This window comes from Abramis brama, assembly GCF_963993115.1.
Source record: "Abramis brama genome assembly, chromosome: 18".
Taxonomy (NCBI): domain Eukaryota; kingdom Metazoa; phylum Chordata; class Actinopteri; order Cypriniformes; family Leuciscidae; genus Abramis; species Abramis brama.
In genome coordinates, this window is record NC_139980.1 from 27178533 (window position 1) to 27198858 (window position 20326).

General features: G+C 38.9%; 1 protein-coding gene across 1 annotated transcript in view; it reads left to right on the forward strand.

The window, feature by feature from the left end:
- msraa (methionine sulfoxide reductase Aa) overlaps positions 1 to 19801 on the forward strand; it is a 73220-nt gene extending 53419 nt beyond the window's left edge. The window contains exon 6 of the mRNA XM_084090700.1: positions 19502 to 19801. Within this exon, the coding sequence (XP_083946826.1) occupies positions 19502 to 19672 (171 nt within the window). The 3' untranslated portion in view covers positions 19673 to 19801. The remainder of the gene's footprint in view (positions 1 to 19501) is intronic.
- The last annotated feature ends 525 nt before the right edge of the window (positions 19802 to 20326 follow it).

A 20326-nucleotide genomic window follows, 5' to 3' on the forward strand; every position in this document is an offset into this window, starting at 1 on the left:
GATGTTAAGACCAGTTTCTTGAGTTTTCTTGAAGTCTATGGAGTTGCATTAATGGTTTTATATGCATGTCCAAAGATGACGAGTGCTTCATAAGAAGACGATTCTAAAATATACAGTTCTAACAGAATATTTCATGCAGAAATGTATGTCCTTGGGGCAGATTTGTTCCCCATGAGAAGAGTGACTCTTCTGTAATATTTAAAGTCTTTAGCTCAAACGGTGTAGTGCGGCTGACATTTTTGAACATTGTGAATTTAACCCGCTAGTTGCTAAGCAACCATCAATTCCATCCATCCCATAATTACACAAAATGCAATTAGCCACAGACCCTTCACGCATGCAATGTTCATTGAGTTTCACCATAGGGATAAAAAGTTCAAAGCGAAGAATATTAATAATAGACCAGTGCCAAAATGAGAACACAAGTTTTTTTCCTACTTAGCTTAGCAGATCTACAAAAAGCCTTGTATTACAGTCACATTTTTTTACATATGCACATAGACACCAGTATTATTTTAGCTGAAGCATGCCACCAAATTCATCTGCCCCCATTTTAGCCGACACCAACATCAGCACACTTTTACCCCACTGACCTACCCTAGCGTCCTTGTTCAGATCATCTTTTGGCTGATTCTCAAGGCAAAACATGAATGTCATAAGCTAACAGCACTTTGCTCCAAGAGCAGACCATATTACTGCAGAGAGTGAGGATCACTCAGGGTTTAAATGAAGGAGATTTGCTCTTATCGATCACAGCCAGATTGTTCGATATTGAATATTCCGGCTTTACCCTTCTTGTTTCGTTTATGGGCTGTTAATTGGCAGAGATGGTTGCATCATAATGCTCGCTACAATGCTGGTATAAGTAACCACAAGGGGGCACTGTGTCCTATCTACAGGGGGTAGAGCTCCATCCATCCACCCCCTGACTTTGTGCTCATTTACTCTCTCTCACCTTCTCTCCTTCTCTCTGTCCTCACGTCTCAAGAACTTGGTGTGGCATGTTCCCATCTATTAGCATCTCAATTAAGGGCTAACAAAAGACAGGTTTTTCCCCTCCGAGGTCTCCACATCTGTGGTTTACCTAGTCTCCGTGCGCCCTGAGCAAAATCCAGGAGATTGACTGCACTCCACCAATTACAGCTCCCCATCAATGTCTGCAAGAAATCACAATGGCCTTAATTAGCGACTGCAGCCTCACTCTATTACACGCTAGCGCAGTAAAAGCCCAGTCGCACCTTCACCACCAGTCTCCCATGGATAATGTGGGCTGTAATTACGAGGGAGGACGTGTATCGGAAGTGGGTGTTTGTGGCGCTTTTCTACTTTCATTATGTGGCCTTCCAAGGACGGCTAATTGATTTTTAAAGGAACAGTCCACCCAAAAAATAAAAATTCTGTCATTATTTACTCACCCTCATGTCATTCCAAACTTGTGTGTTCCAGGGAACACAAAAGGTGGATTTTTTAAGAATACTCTTTTCAATATAATGTAAAAAAGAAGAAGATCGAGGCTGCCAAGCTCCCAAAAAGCACCATAAAGGCCCCAATATACTTGAAGCGAAATCAATGAACTAACTGATGTGACGTCATTTCGAATAAAATCAAGTCTAAACGAATTTTGTTTAGAGTTTGTTTTGGGAGTTCGAAACAGCGAAAAAATTTCCTACATCTGGTAAACACCTTTGTACTACTATTGGACCGTGGCGATTACGTAATAAGTAGGTGTGCGCGGAGGCTCCGCCTTCTTTCATTTGGAAATATGTTCTGGTTCATTTCTGCTGTTCAGTCCGTCGATGTCAGACGTCTGCTAGTGAAAACATGAACATACTGGAGACACACTGCTTTATAGTAAAAAATTAAGTTGTACTTCTGATGAAACGAGGCACTGTTTTTCATGTTTAATATGGTAAAGCTGATTAATTTTAAGCAATCTATTGTATGAAGTGCTATATAAATAAACGTGACGTGACTTAACTAGAGTGCCGAATTGCAGAGCTTGTGCAAACATATCCATGTTGCTATGATCAGATGCTTTTCTTATGCTTTATTTAAAAATGCTTGCTGTTTTCTCAATTCTGTCTGATGTTCGGTAACAGTTCGGTAAAAATTGGTTTTCTTTATGATAGGTAGCATTTTTATTGTTTATTTGACTCAAATAAACATTATATTGTAGACATATACACAACTGTGCTTTAGAATTTTACACAGTTCGCTAGTTTGTCACAGTGTTATTTTAGTAGTATGTACTATTATAGTTTTTATTAATATTTTGAATTAGCTTTCATTTTTATATTCTCAGTTTTCATTTACATTTTTTGTAATTTTATGCGTTTTTTAATTTTTTTAATATTACTATTTACAGTTAATTAATTAATTAATTTATTTCAGTTTTAGTTTTAGTTCATTTTTATTTTCCAGTTAGTACATTTAGTGCTTTATCTTAAACTTTTTCCAGTTTGTTGTCAACGTGTTTCATAATTACATTTTTTTGTTAACGATAATAACACAGGCTTGCCGATGCCATTATATTTTGCCATCAAGGGGCCCATGCCAATGTTTTTGACGAATACATGAACAGACAGAGAAAGCAAAAGAAACACATCGAGCGAGAGAAACGCTGGGCCAGATCAGACTGCAGTAGATTGACAGGAATAAATCGGATGTGGAAGGGGGCCGAGGTGATTGGATCAGTATTTTCTAGGTCTCTCTATCTGTGTGAGGTGTCAAACATACCTGAGTCTCATTATAGAGTGTGTGTCTGTGTGTGTGAGACTGCGGGCCATGCGTGGGCTAATTAGCTTTTCCCCCGGCCGCTCTGCGACCGCTCCCGTTATTTCCTGACCAGCTTGCCAGGCCGGCACCCCCTCTTCCCCTCCCCCATGTGTGGCTGTTCTAAATGGAGACTCAATGCATGCTGCTCCCCGACATCCTAATGTACCCGACCAGTTGGTTTAACAAACACAGCGCTGCCAACCATCTGCCGGCCAAATCTGTCTTCAAATTGCTTTAGTAACAAACTGAACTTTCTTTGCTGCTCTTGCTTCCTGCGTCCTGCCTTCCTCAATGTGCCGCTCTCTGCTCCTCATCACGGCCCTCGCTCCTGCTCCTTGCGGCTGACCATTGTAATTTTCTCTTCTCGTTTATTCTGGGCTTTTTATTTTATCTGTTCTTGTCTCACACTTTCTCTTCTCTAACCATTTTCATTTGTTGCCTTCTTGGCGAGTCGTTGAATCTCTTTTATTTTATTCTGGAATCGCCTGGTTTGCCATCGCTTTTCTCTTTGTTTTTTCTTGTCTTCTCGTCATGTCTTGTCTCGTATCATCTCGTCTCATCTGATGATGTCTTCTCATCAAATCTTGTCTCATCTCGCCTCGTCTCACCTAATCTCTTCTCGTCACGTATCGTATTTTATCTCTTTTCTCGTCTCGTCTCATCTCACCTGATGATATCTTCTCGTCATGTCTCGTATCGTATTGTCTCGTCTCGTCTCATCTCATTTCATCTGATGATGTCTTCGTCACATCTCGTATCGTCTCAATCTCATCTCATGATGTCTTCTCGTCCCATCTTGTATCATATCATCTCATCTCATGATGTCTTCTCATCATGTCTTGTATTGTATTGTTTCGTCTTGTCTCATCTCATTTCATCTGATGATATCTTCTCGTCACATCTCGTATTGTCTCAGTCTCATCTCATGATGTCTTCTCGTCACATCTCGTATCGTCTCAATCTCATCTCATGATGTCTTCTCGTCACATCTTGTATCGTCTCATCTCATGATGTCTTCTCGTCATGTCTCGTATTGTATTGTTTCATCTTGTCTCATCTCATTTCATCTGATGATGTCTTCTCATCACATCTCATATTGTCTCGTCTCATGATGTCTTCTCATCATGTCTCGTATTGTATTGTTTCATCTTGTCTCATCTCATTTCATCTGATGATATATTCTCGTCACATCTCGTATCGTATCTTCTCAATCTCATCTCATGATGTCTTCTCGTCACATCTCGTATCGTCTCATCTCATGATGTCTTCTCGTCATGTCTCATATTGTATTGTATTGTTTCATCTTGTCTCATCTCATTTCATCTGATGATATATTCTCGTCACATCTCGTATCGTATCTTCTCAATCTCATCTCATGATGTCTTCTCGTCACATCTCGTATCGTCTCAGTCTCATCTCATGATGTCTTCTCGTCACATCTTGTTTCGTCTCACCTCATGATGTCTTCTCGTCATGTCTCATATTGTATTGTATTGTTTCATCTTGTCTCATCTCATTTCATCTGATGATATATTCTCGTCACATCTCGTATCGTATCTTCTCAATCTCATCTCATGATGTCTTCTCGTCACATCTCGTATCGTATCTTCTCAATCTCATCTCATGATGTCTTCTCGTCACATCTCGTATCGTCTCAGTCTCATCTCATGATGTCTTCTCGTCACATCTCGTATCGTCTCATCTCATGATGTCTTCTCGTCATGTCTCATATTGTATTGTATTGTTTCATCTTGTCTCATCTCATTTCATCTGATGATATATTCTCGTCACATCTCGTATCGTATCTTCTCAATCTCATCTCATGATGTCTTCTCGTCACATCTCGTATCGTATCTTCTCAATCTCATCTCATGATGTCTTCTCGTCACATCTCGTATCGTCTCATCTCATGATGTCTTCTCGTCATGTCTCATATTGTATTGTATTGTTTCATCTTGTTTCATCTCATTTCATCTGATGATATATTCTCATCACATCTCGTATCGTATCTTCTCAATCTCATCTCATGATGTCTTCTCGTCACATCTCGTGTCGTCTCAGTCTCATCTCATGATGTCTTCTCGTCACATCTCGTATCGTCTCATCTCATGATGTCTTCTCGTCATGTCTCATATTGTATTGTATTGTTTCATCTTGTCTCATCTCATTTCATCTGATGATATATTCTCGTCACATCTCGTATCGTATCTTCTCAATCTCATCTCATGATGTCTTCTTGTCACATCTCGTATCGTCTCAGTCTCATCTCATGATGTCTTCTCGTCACATCTCGTATCGTCTCATCTCATGATGTCTTCTCGTCATGTCTCATATTGTATTGTATTGTTTCATCTTTTCTCATCTCATTTCATCTGATGATATATTCTCGTCACATCTCGTATCGTATCTTCTCAATCTCATCTCATGATGTCTTCTCGTCACATCTCGTATCGTATCTTCTCAATCTCATCTCATGATGTCTTCTCGTCACATCTCGTATCGTCTCATCTCATGTCTTCTCGTCATGTCTCATATTGCATTGTATTGTTTCATCTTGTCTCATCTCATTTCATCTGATGATATATTCTCATCACATCTCGTATCGTATCTTCTCAATCTCATCTCATGATGTCTTCTCGTCACATCTCGTATCGTCTCAGTCTCATCTCATGATGTCTTCTCGTCACATCTCGTATCGTCTCATCTCATGATGTGTTCTCGTCATGTCTCATATTGTATTGTATTGTTTCATCTTGTCTCATCTCATTTCATCTGATGATATATTCTCGTCACATCTCGTATCGTATCTTCTCAATCTCATCTCATGATGTCTTCTCGTCACATCTCGTATCGTATCTTCTCAATCTCATCTCATGATGTCTTCTCGTCACATCTCGTATCGTCTCATCTCATGATGTCTTCTCGTCATGTCTCATATTGTATTGTATTGTTTCATCTTGTCTCATCTCATTTCATCTGATGATATATTCTCATCACATCTCGTATCGTATCTTCTCAATCTCATCTCATGATGTCTTCTCGTCACATCTCGTATCGTCTCAGTCTCATCTCATGATGTCTTCTCGTCACATCTTGTTTCGTCTCATCTCATGATGTCTTCTCGTCATGTCTCATATTGTATTGTATTGTTTCATCTTGTCTCATCTCATTTCATCTGATGATATATTCTCGTCACATCTCGTATCTTCTCAATCTCATCTCATGATGTCTTCTCGTCACATCTCGTATCGTCTCAGTCTCATCTCATGATGTCTTCTCGTCACATCTTGTTTCGTCTCATCTCATGATGTCTTCTCGTCATGTCTCGTATTGTATTGTTTCATCTTGTCTCATCTCATTTCATCTCATAATGTCTTCTCGTCACATCTTGTATCGTATCATCTCATGATGTCTTCTCGTCATGTCTCGTATTGTATTGTTTCGTCTTGTCTCATCTCATTTCATCTGATGATATCTCGTCACATCTCGTATCGTATCGTATCGTCTCAATCTCATCTCATGATGTCTTCTCGTCACATCTCGTATCGTCTCATCTCATGATGTCTTCTCGTCATGTCTCATATTGTATTGTATTGTTTCATCTTGTTTTTTCATCTCATTTCATCTGATGATATATTCTCGTCACATCTCGCATCGTATCTTCTCAATCTCATCTCATGATGTCTTCTCGTCACATCTCGTATCGTCTCAATCTCATCTCATGATGTCTTCTCGTCACATCTCGTATCGTCTCAGTCTCATCTCATGATGTCTTCTCGTCACATCTTGTATCGTATCATCTCATGATGTCTTCTCGTCATGTCTCGTATTGTATTGTTTCGTCTTGTCTCATCTCATTTCATCTGATGATATCTCGTCACATCTCGTATCGTATCGTCTCAATCTCATCTCATGATGTCTTCTCGTCACATCTTGTATTATATCATCTTATCTCATGATGTCTTCTCGTCATGTCTCGTATTGTATTGTTTCATCTTGTCTCATCTCATTTCATCTCATGATGTCTTCTCGTCACATCTTGTATCGTATCATCTCATGATGTCTTCTCGTCATGTCTCGTATTGTATTGTTTCGTCTTGTCTCATCTCATTTCATCTGATGATATCTCGTCACATCTCGTATCGTATCGTCTCAATCTCATCTCATGATGTCTTCTCGTCACATCTTGTATTATATCATCTTATCTTATGATGTCTTCTCGTCATGTCTCGTATTGTATGGTCTCGTCTCGTCTCATCTCATTTCATTTGATGATGTCTTCTTGTCACATCTCGTCTCGTATTGTATCGTCTCGTCTCATCTCATCTCATCTGATGATGTCTTCTCGTTAGGACTCATCTCGCCTTGTATCGTATCATATAGTCTCATCTCATCTGATGGTCTCTTCTCTTCTCGTCTCGTGGTGTATTTCACACTTCATAGTTTGACACATTGCATCTCATAAAGATTCTAAAACGACCAGAGAAACTGTATGATTATTTACGTCTGTGTCATCTGAAGCATAATTAAACCCCCACAAACCCAAAGCATCAGAGCAGATTTATGCCCACCAGAACTACTGTTTCCAGATCAGAAAGCTGGCTGTCTTTATTGGTTCGCTTTCCCTGCTTACCATCTGACCACTGATCCTCCCGTCCCATTTCCTCCCCTTGTCATACTTCTAGCGGCTGCAGACAATCCAGGTTTCATTTTCCTTCATGATGATATCCTCAAGAGACCTCAACAAATGGTATAGAACAGATTTTTGGCACCGGCGAGCACATAGCCCTAAACATCATTATGGACAGAAGCGACGAGCTGCCAGGAAACGAGCGGTGCCACCTTCCTCACCAGCCATGCCGTTCTCAGTGCCAGCGGATGCGTTCTCAAAGACACAGTCCCTGATCTCAAGGGCAAACCCTGCACAATCACACAAAAACACTTTTAACCTTAAAACCTCCACCTAGAATCTGTGCTAGACAATTAGTTGTGTATTCTTTATAACACTGCTTATTTTGTCATTGAGAATACATTTTAAGTGTGGTTTATTGGGCATATTGTGTACCACTATATGGTGCATTTCTTGATTTTTTTAATTTTCTTATGGTCACCATAAAAAAAAGAGTTGCATGATGTTTCGTTAGAGATTTATGCCTTTATTTTCCACTGTAAAAGATAACAGCATTACCAAGTGAACTTTTATCCTTTAAAGGGTTAATTTTTTTTGTGTCACCTTTAAAAGTGTTTAATCTTTGCCTCAAATATTCCTCTTGCTAATGCGATGCTAGCTTTATGACACATAGCTTTTTCCTGCTCTCTAATTTTACAGTTATCCTTCTGCAGTATGAAATTGCTCCACCAAAATAAAAATAAAAAAATAGGCTCCTTATCTCTGACTCTCACATTTTTTCCCTTAACCAGGACATGCAGGTATTTGCATACCTAATGACTGCTCTGTCTGACACGCAAATTAATTAGTCTGAATTTTATGCATTTAGCAGCGTGCAAACAAAACACAGAAACATGTCACCAAACAGCTCAGCACTACACCACCTACTCCACTACATGTTTCAGAGATGACTCCGTAATCATTTCACTCATGCAATTTTGAGGGATTCAGAGATATTTTAGCATCCGGAGCGCAGGGCCTCATGTCTCAAATGCTTTTGTTTGATGTCCTAATTTTAATAGCATTATTTTTTTTTTGTATTTATTTATTCTTTTCTAAATCCTTTTTGCATTCTGAGATTCATATAAAATATAAACTTCAATTGAGTACATGCAGAACCAAAATAAGGGTCATTACAGTTTTCATTTTATCATGGATTGTCTTTCCAGTTAAAGGAACTGACATCATCCATCACTGTGTCCCTCAAAGTGAATCTAAAGGTCTTTGTCTTTATACTTTGAACTAAACAGGCTGTGCATGAGGTCATTTGAATCTGGCCCTGTGCGTTTGTCAGCGGATCGTGTTTGTCTAGCTTCTTTGTTCTGGAGGACTCTGGGTCCCTGTAGGCTTACGACCCCCTTTCTGAAGCCGCATGACTTGAGCATCACTCATGGGTGGGGTGAACCGCATGGTCCCTGGAGTTAAAGTGACCCCTGACCACGGGAGGCATGTGGCATAATGAAGATCTGATTGAATAAGTGGACAAATGAATAAAAGATAGAACTGACACGCAGAGAGAAACACTCATCCAGCCAGTGTCGCTTTCTCTCTTTGTGTCTGCTGATTGAAGTAGATCTATCTTACAGACAAGCCCTGCTAAAGAAAGAAAACGTATGCTGTGTCCACACTGGACGTGTCTGATGACGCATCATAACTGTTTTCAGGCTGTCTACACTGGAAAAATCAAAGCTGCACGTCATCTGCGAATATTCACTAAAAAGACTGAGATCAGTGCTTGACTTCCACAATGGTGAGCTTTATTTTCCGTGGAAATCCATTGGTTAAAACATTAACTCTTATAATTATAATGTTAGTGTTGGTAAAATTGCATATACATGTGGAAAGAAATAAAAGATGATGTGGATTAGTAGACCGTAGAACCACAGAATAGAATATAATACAGAGTAGAATATAAATATATATATTTTCATGAAATGATAAAGAAAACTTACATTTTATTTATTTATTTAAATAATGTAATATAAATAAGATTTATTTTTTCCATAGGATGGAATGTCCTATAGGATATGCTATATCTATAGGATATGCTATATATATATATATATATATATATAGCAACTTTCAAAAACGCTATATAAAATAAAGTTCTTATCATAATTATTATAAATTGAGTGACCATCAAGTGAAACTGCCTTAACGTTAACTGAAATAAAATAAAATATACAAAATTAATTCAATTTAAACTTAATTTAGGCCTAATTTAATTTTATGTCCTAAAATAACTAAAACTGAAACTAATACAATATAGACATATTTTAAAGAAAAAAAGATACAATATAAATATATAAAAACTCTAATATTACTAAAAACTAGAATAGTATCTAAATGACACTAAATCAACACTAGTCTGTTTAGGTTCATTAAATATAATGTGAGCAATTTGTTCTTTGTTTTATTAAAATACAGGAATTAAAGACTAAATTGACTTGGTTGAATAACTTTGTTTACCTCACTATATGATTCCCACTCATCATATGTCAAAGCATTCAACGTTTTCTGCCTGTGATTTGTTCCAGGTTTGATTCATATAAAAATGACTCTTCCTCAGAGAATGAAATGATTTGCTGGTTTTGAATGGCCGTCTCGACATCAAGGCCACTTCGAGCTCAAGGACAAAAGGATGAGGTGAACAATAAAGACAGAGCAGAGACCCTGAGCCAGACTGAGGATTGGAGTTCAATTGTAGGCTAGAGTCAGGCTGAAACAAAAGGATAAATAGAATAAACCGGGCAACATCTCGTTGCTATTTATTCATTCGCCTCCCAGCAGTTTCAAATCAAAGAACAGGACATTATTTACATTCCTTGTGCTCAGCTGCTATAAAACATGAATCCTCTTCAAGGAATTAAATAGTTGCGTTCCGCGAGCTAATTTGAATGTTGTTCTCCACATCAAAGCCACATAAAGCTCAGTAAAATCTCTACAGACAAAGGAATGAAGGTAAACAATAGCACAAACAAACCTGAGCTCTAACAGTAGCTGCATCCCAGTTCGCTTCCTATCCGTACTATACAGTGTGGGCGAGATCACGTTTGATTAAAGTGTGTTGGAAATGACAGATGCTAATGCTGTTGCTGGTCGATACCAAAAATTGACGCTTTAAAATATGTAGCTAGTTGAAGACTGATTTGGATTATTACTTCAGCAGTATAAAGTATCAGCAGTATAGCAGTATCCTTCAGAAATCATTCTATGCTGATTTGGTGCTCAAGAAACATTTCAATGTTGAAAACAGTTGTGCTGCTTAATATTTTTGTAGAAACCTTGATTTAAAAAACATTCAGGATTCCTTGATGAATAGAAAGTTCATAAGAACATCTTTTTTTTTTTTTTTTACTTTTGTATTCACTGCCACTTTTGCTCAATTTAATTCACCCTAGCTCAAAAACTGAATATGTCCTTGCTGAAATATTATGTATTTTAAAAAATCTTCCTGCTCCAAAACTTTTCAACAGTAACACTGCCACATTGCCATGGATAACTATCAAAATACTGTATACAATACAGCGGTCATCATACAAAATGTTGGACTGCTCAATACCCCGATAGACCAATCAGAATCTAGTATTCCAGAATGAGTGTAATAATACTTCCTGTTTCCTATATGAACCTGATAAATTAAATGCATCTTAACATTCTTCATAATTACAGTCTCTTGGCTCATAGCTCTGGTCTGTTTTCAGCAATGTTCTTGGTTCAGCTGTCCATATCTGTGATCCAAAAGGTAGAAATCGACAACTTGATATGCAATTAACAGTGAATTGGTCATATCCCCCTTCTCCCTGATAGCACAGAACTGTGCTACGCTGTCTTCTTGGTGACTGTTCCAGCTAATAGCTGCACATGTGTTGGAGTGGGAGCTGGTAACTGGTATGTTGACGGTGGAGCCTGACCCTGCACAGGGCATCAGAATGCTGGGATTTGTTGCTTTCTGCCCATGCCAGTTTGGCCAGCTGCTGGTTGGCACTGAGAGTGGCGGTTGATGGTACAGGCCTGGAGTAGCCTACTTGTGCTGAGTTATTTAGCCAGTGTGAAAGACATGTCAGATGGGTTTACTGACTCAAAAAAGGACACAGCAAAAACTAAAAAGAAGTGTCTCGCTAGCAGCAGCTGGACACATGCAAAGAGGATTTTTATATAAGCAATGTGATTTTATTGAATATACGTTCAGTAGGGTTCTATCTAGAACCTTAGGGATCTTGACTCAATTTTAAAGAACATCTACAGTGAGGAAAATAAGTATTTGAACACCCTGCTATTTTGCAAGTTCTCCCACTTAGAAATCATGGAGGGGTCTGAAATTGTCATCGTAGGTGCATGTCCACTGTGAGAGACATAATCTAAAAAAAAAAAATCCAGAAATCACAATGTATGATTTTTTAACTATTTATTTGTATGATATAGCTGCAAATAAGTATTTGAACACCTGAGAAAATCAATGTTAATATTTGGTACAGTAGCCTTTGTTTGCAATTACAGAGGTCAAACGTTTCCTGTAGTTTTTCACCAGGTTTGCACACACTGCAGGAGGGATTTTGGCCCACTCCTCCACACAGATCTTCTCTAGATCAGTCAGGTTTCTGGGCTGTCGCTGAGAAACACGGAGTTTGAGCTCCCTCCAAAGATTCTCTATTGGGTTTAGGTCTGGAGACTGGCTAGGCCACGCCAGAACCTTGATATGCTTCTTACAGAGCCACTCCTTGGTTATCCTGGCTGTGTGCTTCGGGTCATTGTCATGTTGGAAGACCCAGCCTCGACCCATCTTCAATGCTCCCATGACTCCTCTGGATCATCCAAATGGTCATTGGCAAACTTAAGACGGGCCTTGACATGTGCTGGTTTAAGCAGGGGAACCTTCCGTGCCATGCATGATTTCAAACCATGACGTCTTAGTGTATTACCAACAGTAACCTTGGAAACGGTGGTCCCAGCTCTTTTCAGGTCATTGACCAGCTCCTCCCGTGTAGTTCTGGGCTGATTTCTCACCTTTCTTAGGATCATTGAGACCCCACGAGGTGAGATCTTGCATGGAGCCCCAGTCCGAGGGAGATTGACAGTCATGTTTAGCTTCTTCCATTTTCTAATGATTGCTCCAACAGTGGACCTTTTTTCACCAAGCTGCTTGGCAATTTCCCCGTAGCCCTTTCCAGCCTTGTGGAGGTGTACAATTTTGTCTCTAGTGTCTTTGGACAGCTCTTTGGTCTTGGCCATGTTAGTAGTTGGATTCTTACTGATTGTATGGGGTGGACAGGTGTCTTTATGCAGCTAACGACCTCAAACAGGTGCATCTAATTTAGGATAATAAATGGAGTGGAGGTGGACATTTTAAAGGCAGACTAACAGGTCTTTGAGGGTCAGAATTCTAGCTGATAGACAGGTGTTCAAATACTTATTTGCAGCTGTATATGTCTCTCACAGTTGACATGCACCTACGATGACAATTTCAGACCCCTCCATGATTTCCAAGTGGGAGAACTTGCAAAATAGCAGGGTGTTCAAATACTTATTTTCCTCACTGTATATTTCGATTGTCCGCTTTTGACATTCTACTATTTACCTAGTTCTGGCATAAAACTCTAGATGTCGCAGGCTGATGGGTCCTTACTCATTTGGTAGCGATGGCATCGTCATCTACATAGCACAGCTGATTGCATCAGCGGCCAATGAGCTGTGGCTCAACATTCGAACAAATACCGGTAGTGTTGCTGTTAGCACTCTCCAGCGCCCTATCAGAAAGCATCTGAAATCAACATTTAAGATAAGTGAAACACTCTTTCACTCCATATCTTTGTACACATTGTGTGGTTTACTTATTAATTCCTAAATGAGCATCATAACAATTTAATCTAAGTGTTGTTAACAGTCTTGTCGAGTAATTAACTACGCATATTAGCTGCAGTGTTTACGCAATTGTGTTTATGCCACAGCAAGCGGCCTATTGTTGGCAATTGCTGTGAGGATACGCTGTCTAAGCTACCGATATGAGAAAAGGTTAAATTGAAATAAGCGTTCACGCTTTCAACGGGGTTACCATGTTTAGCCTCATAACTCTAATGACGAGTTCATTATTTTCAGGGCAATGTTTTCATTAGCTATGCTAATGTGTGCGGTTGATTTCAGCTGCACACAGCGTCAGAGCACTCTCTGTCTTTCTTTATCAACACAATAGCTTTTCTCCAGAATCAGCCAGCGCGAAGGACGTCTATATTCCGATTGGTTGCTGGCGTTTTGCCGCTGAACCGCGTCATAGCTCATTACCATTAAGTTGAGCTACTTTTGGTCGCTCAAAACGTGACGCCGATGGATTTGACGCTCCTTGCAGCTGAGAGAAGCCAGCTTCCATTGAAAATTAATGACTTTCGGTAACTTTGGAAACTCAAGTCGGCGGCGGTGTGAACGTACAGTAAGAGTATAAGGTTATGTCAATGATACATCAAATTATTTAATTATGATACTTGATCAGGTGGTTGCTGGGTTTTTATATCTATCAGCTTGTAACGTGTATATATATTGTTACTGAGAACACATAGTGCACGTTTCCAGAGCTAAGCCATTCGGCAAGGTAGCCCAGGCACACATGGTCATATAGATCACCAGTGTTAAGCCAGTCGGCAAGGTACCCCAGGCACACATAGTCATAGGCCACTAGTGTTAAGTCAGTCAAGCAAGGTAGCAAGGTCAACCAAGTTGTGTTTTGTCCAATCGTTCTGTCTATGTTCATATATACAAATATGTGACCCTGGACCACAAAACCAGTCATAAGTCGCACGGGTATATTTGTGGCAATAGCCAACAATACATTGTATGGGTCAAAATTATCGATTTTTCTTTTATGCCAAAAATCATTAGGTTATTAAGTAAAGATCATGATCCATGAAGATATTTTGTAAATTTCCTACCGTAAATATATAAAACATTTATTTTTGTGAGTGAATGCTGCACAGTCGTGAACATAAATGGACGACTTTAAAGGAGATTTTCTCAATATTTAGATTTTTTTGCACCCTCAGATTCCAGATTTTTAAATAGTCGTATCTCGACCAAATATTATCCTATCCTAGCAAACCATACATCAATGGAAAGCTTATTTATTCAGCTTTCAGGTTATGTATAAATCTCAATTTCAAAAAATGGACCCATGTGACTGGTTTTGTGGTCCAGGGTCACATATATGCATATCTGCCTATGCAGCAGCTTGCTTTCTCACTCAGCAGTACGTGTATGGTTGTATTGTCTATTTCTTCCATTAACCTGTGCATCTGTGCAGGGTGAAAAGTGCTTTACAAATGTATAGCTATGGTCTCTTTCAGCTGTTGCACAACTGTGCTCCAAACTCAAAAATCTAGAGCGACTGGGAAAAGCTGAGCAATTGTGGCATTGGCTGTACAGCCTTTAACTATCTGGAAAGATTTTTGTGTGGGGGAGGGCTTTGCACTTTTCTCTTGCTTTGTTGGGGGTTTATCTAATGTATGTTACATGTGCAGCAGCAACATGCCTTACATACTCACAGCAGCGTAGCAGATCTATTCCGACAAGACCAAATACATTGCCATCCATTACCATGCATCTACATAGCGCAGCTGATTGGTTGCTGTTGCATCAGTGGCCAATGAGCTGCGGCTCAACATTCAAACAAATGCCGGTAGTGTTTAGACTGGAGAAAAAAAAGCAAATTTGTCAATGATGTCACGCAGGTGGTGGAATAATAACTTTTTTCTCGGTTATTTTGCTTTATTTCCAGATTCAATCATAGTGTCTTTCTTTCTTACATACTAAAGCATGTACACACTCTTCAAAAACGCAGCTTTAAATCTCTTGACAAACTAGAAGACAAATACTCTGAGAGTTAGTTGACATGTAGTTGCGAATAGAAGAATCTTTTGATAAATTAACATTAATTAAGATTAATGTTAATTCATACTATTGCTTATTTTTAGTTTATAATGTATTAAAAATGTAATATGCACATTTTATCTATAAAGAAATCTATTAGTATTTGTAAAAATTCACGAATTGGATATCATGGTGTGCACCACTGTGTACGTTGTTGTTACATGCAGAAAGAAATTGCATTGATGCGAAGTTTCCTTAAGAAGATTTTAAATTATTGTCACGATTTTACTAGTCTAAATTAGAAATTAGTTTCTTTTTTAGAAAATAATCAATTTAAAAAATGGTGTTTTTAATGCTGGTGGAGTGCTAGTGTCCCCACTAAGCTTCTTAACTAAGTTAACTATAAGATTTAACCTCAAATCACCAAATCTTTTTTTTCTGACTAGAATAATTCAGCCTGGGCCAGCATGGAAAAGCATGTTGGTCTTGGCAGCAGGTCTCAATTTTGAAAATTTTAAGTGTTTTCTTCAAATTCCGTGACATTGTGGCAACCTCAATTTTCTGCACAGGATGAAATGTTTCATCTTGTGAAAGCAGGCACATTTTGCCCACATGCCTTCCAGTTGAACCTTTATTAATTTGTCTTCTCTGGCGGAGCTCCCTGTGGCCCCTTAGGGCACCTGATGGATGGGTGGATGTACAGGTTTTGCGAGGACTTTATAAAAAGACAGCGAGACAGAGAGAGAGATGATATGTCTGTACCTAGCTCCCGTCTCCTGCAGCTGCTCCTAACAGGTGCATAACTGCTTCTTGCCAGATGGTCAGCAAAATGTGGTAGTTGGCAGGTTTCTTCACAGAATCAACCCTCACTCTCACACAGGCACTGAGACGCAGAGATGGAGAGAAAGAGGTTAAAGAATGCGAAAGGTTGGTGACAGAAAAAGTTGCTGAACGCTATAGCAAGCAAAACTCAGTTTTCAAAAACCTTTTACTTGTTTTAAAACTATGTGAATGACGCTTTTTCAGTGTGTTATTCTGCACTAAATCGTTTCAGGTGTCACAGTGTCAAAAATTGAGAAAGGTAGAAAAAGCACACACACTTTTTTATATTTTAAACAAACTAACAAGGTTTAGAAAGGCAGAGGACTCAAGCAATAAGCCAACTGTGTTACAGTTGTTTTACAAAGGATGTTGTTGGGTACAAAGCAAAGTGGAGCTTTTGTTAATGCTGGCAAAAGCACAATAAAACACTCACTGGCCACTTTATTAGGTACACCTGTTCAACTGATCTAATCAGCCAGTCTTAAGGCATGTAGACATGGTCAAGATGATCTTCTGAAGTTCAAACTGAGCATCAGATTGGGGAAGAAATGTGATTTAAGTGATTGAACATGGCATGGTTGTTGGTGTATTCAGTATTCAGAAACTGCTTATCTACTGGGATTTTCACAAACAACCATCTCTAGGGTTTACAGAGAATGGTCTGAAAGAAGAAAATATCCAGTGAGTGGCAGATCTGTGGATGAAAATGCCTTGTTGATGCCTGAGGTCAGAGGAGAATGGCCAGACTGGTTTGAGCTGATAGAAAGGCAACAGTCACTCAAATAGCCACTCGTTACAACACTGAGGTCTGCAGAAGAGCATCTCTGAACGCACAACACGTCAAATCTTGAAGCAGAAGAGCTACAGCAGCAAAAAACACACCGGTGACACTTCTGTCAGATGAGAACAGGAAACTGAGTCTACAACTTGCATAGGCTCACTAAAATTGGACAATAGAAGATTGGAAAAACGTTGCCTGGTCTGATGAGTCTCGATTTCTGCTGTGACTTTCAGATGGTCGAGTCAGAATTTGGTGTAAACAACATGAAAGCATGGATCCATCCTGCCTTGTATCAACAGTTCAGGCTGCTGGTGGTGTAATGGTGCGAGGGATATTTTCTTGGCACACTTTGGGCCCCTTAGTACCAATTGAGTACTGTACTATTGCTGACTATGTCCACAGTGTTCACATCTTCTGATGGCTTCTTCCAGCAGGATAATGCACCAAATCATCTTAAACTGGTTTCTTGAACATGACAGTGAGTTCACTACACTCAAATGGCCTCCACAGTCACCAGATCTCAATCCAGTAGAGCACCTTTGGGATGTGCTGGAGCGGGAGATTCACATCATGCTTTCACCAAAATCTCTGAGGAATGTTTTCAGCTCCTAATTAATTAAGGCAGTTCTGAAGGCCTACAAATACATGTTGTTTGTATTAATTAAATCATAAAAACTTTTATTTAATAATTACATTTATTACATAAATGATTACATTTACAAATAATGTAGCTGCTCCGATCAGATTTCAGCATCTGTCTTATTATCTTCAGATGTCGAACTGTCTACTGGTAAAAGGTGGGTTATAGAAAGGTAATCATATGCAGTGATCTCTTAGATTCACAAACACCACAATGCCCAATGCTGTCTCTCATCAACCCCAAACAATCAAGCTCTCACCGAGAGAGAAAGACTAAATCAATATGAACACCATGCACCAGTCGTGTGTGGATGCTGCAGGGATCATTGGGAGTGTGTGCTTGGCCTCAGGCATTAGGAGTGCAGGGTACTCATCCTTCCCATAATCCTCCTAACGGACTACTCTGAACATCTGGAAGGAGAAGTGAACATCTGCCCGTACTTATAAATTTAGAAATCCCCATTACTCCCTTTTTCTGTGTCTCTCACTAAATGAATGCTGTACTGCTTCACAAAGGGTCTACGTGGGCCTGGAAGAAAACTCCAGGATTAAACATCACAGAGCAATATAGCAAATCCTAACAGATATTATTTATTAATAAATTTGAATAAATATTAATAAATTATTTATGTACTGTCGTTTAGAAGTTTGAGGTCTGTACGATATGTTCATGTTTTTGAAAGAAGTTTCTTATGCTCACCAAGGCTTTGATCAAAAAAAAAATACAGTAAAACAAATTAAAATTACTGTTTTAAACAAACAAATAAATTAACAAATAAAAATTTTAATTTAATACTGTGATGTCAAATCTGAATTGCTCCAGTTTTCAGTGTCACATGATCCTCGAGAAATCATTCATGTTGAAAAAAGTTGTTTTTTTTGTTGAAAAAACATCAGGTTTTTTTTCAGGATTCTGTGGTGAATTAGAAAGGTCAAAAGAACAGCATTTTAAATGTCTTTACTGCCACTTTTGAGCAATTTAAAGCATTAGTTCACCCCAAAATGAAAATTTCCTAATAATTTACTCACCCCAATGCCATCCAAGATATCCATGTCTTTCTTTCCTCAGTGGGAGAGGTCATCACGTTGAAAGGTCACGCCGGCGCCGGCAATACTATTTGAACTACTATTCATATTCATCAGAATGTTATTCATATACTATTCATATTCATATTCACTGAATACTATTACTATATATATAATAGCAAACAATACTATTTGAACTATCCTCCTACGTACGGTCGCATTGTAAACAGTGGGGCGGTACTTCCGCTGGCGCCGGCGCGACCTTTCAATGTGATGACGTAGTTCCCTGTCCGTTTGTTGATCAGCTCAATCCGAACTATTGAAGGTAAAAAGTCTATAAAGTACAGCCCGTTTAAACACTTCAAAGACTTTTGAAACTGCATTGATTTGGACTTAAAAACGATGGTAACCAATGAAGTCCATTGTTAGAAGAAAAATCCAGAAATGTTTTCCTCAAAAAACATAATTTCTCTCCCACTGAGGAAAGAAAGACATGGATATCTTGGATGGCATTGGGGTGAGTAAATTATTAGGAAATGTTCATTTTGGGGTGAACTAATCCTTTAATGTACCCTTGCTGAATTAAAGTATTAATTTCTTTTTAAAAAAACTCAGAACCTAAACTTTTCCACAGCACTGTAATACATATAAAAAATCTTAAAGATCAGGTAAAAAAATTGCCTGTTTATAACTAAGGGTAGTAAACAGAGAAAGGGTGGATAATGGTAATGGAAAAACAAAATTACGATATTTTTTTTTTCTTTTTTGGTCAAAGAAATCTTTAACATTTAACATAAATTAACTTAAAAATACTTGGTTTACATTTCATTCTACTGCTTTTTTCTAATTCAGAAGCAAAAACACAGATCTCATCAGGTTAAACGCTCACTGTCACTGTATACAGTATCCATCATAAATGGCCTTTCTGTTGACAGGTGCTGACTGAAGAGGGTTTCGGAGCCATCACCACAGAAATAACAATGACCAAGGAGTTCTACTATGCAGAAGACTATCACCAGCAGTACCTCAGCAAGAACCCCAATGGCTACTGCGGGCTGGGCGGCACAGGGGTCTCCTGCCCAATAGGGCTGAAGACTAAAAATTAACACCCTTCTCCTGTCCTGTGATTGGACAAATGTATATTAACATGCCTTAACTGAAGCAATCACTGTTGCAATACCCAGGCCTATAAGCCATTGTTGGATATAAATAAATAAAAAAAGATTATAACGCAACTGACTTGTAATGCTTTTGGTATATGTGTGTGTGTCTGTGATCATTGCATGTGATTACAAAACCAAGTGACATTTTCTATCTAATGCAATGACAAGTATACATATAGAAGAGGAAGACACATTCTTGTTTACGACAGGCAGGATTGTGTTCACGTTTGTGTGCTTGTTCTAGATCCATCTGTCTATTCCATTCGCATACATATCTATTCATCCCTCCATCTGTCCGCTACCTATGTGTTTCCTTCTATCCCAGCAGCACAAACAAGCGCTCTCGTCCCTCTCTAAAAGTGTCACCACATATTTCATCTCCTCAATTAAGGCTTGACTGCAATCCCACACAAACAAACACAGCCTCTTGCAGCGGAATCTGGGTATGTTTTACATGGAACGCTGCAAAAAAACCCAAAAAAAAACGAACGCTGCCCTTTGGTTTGTCATGCAAGTGTTTGTGCCATCAACAATGTAGCTCTCCTAATGAGAAGAGAGCTTAGCTTTTAGCTTACTATTGTTAATAAATAAATCATT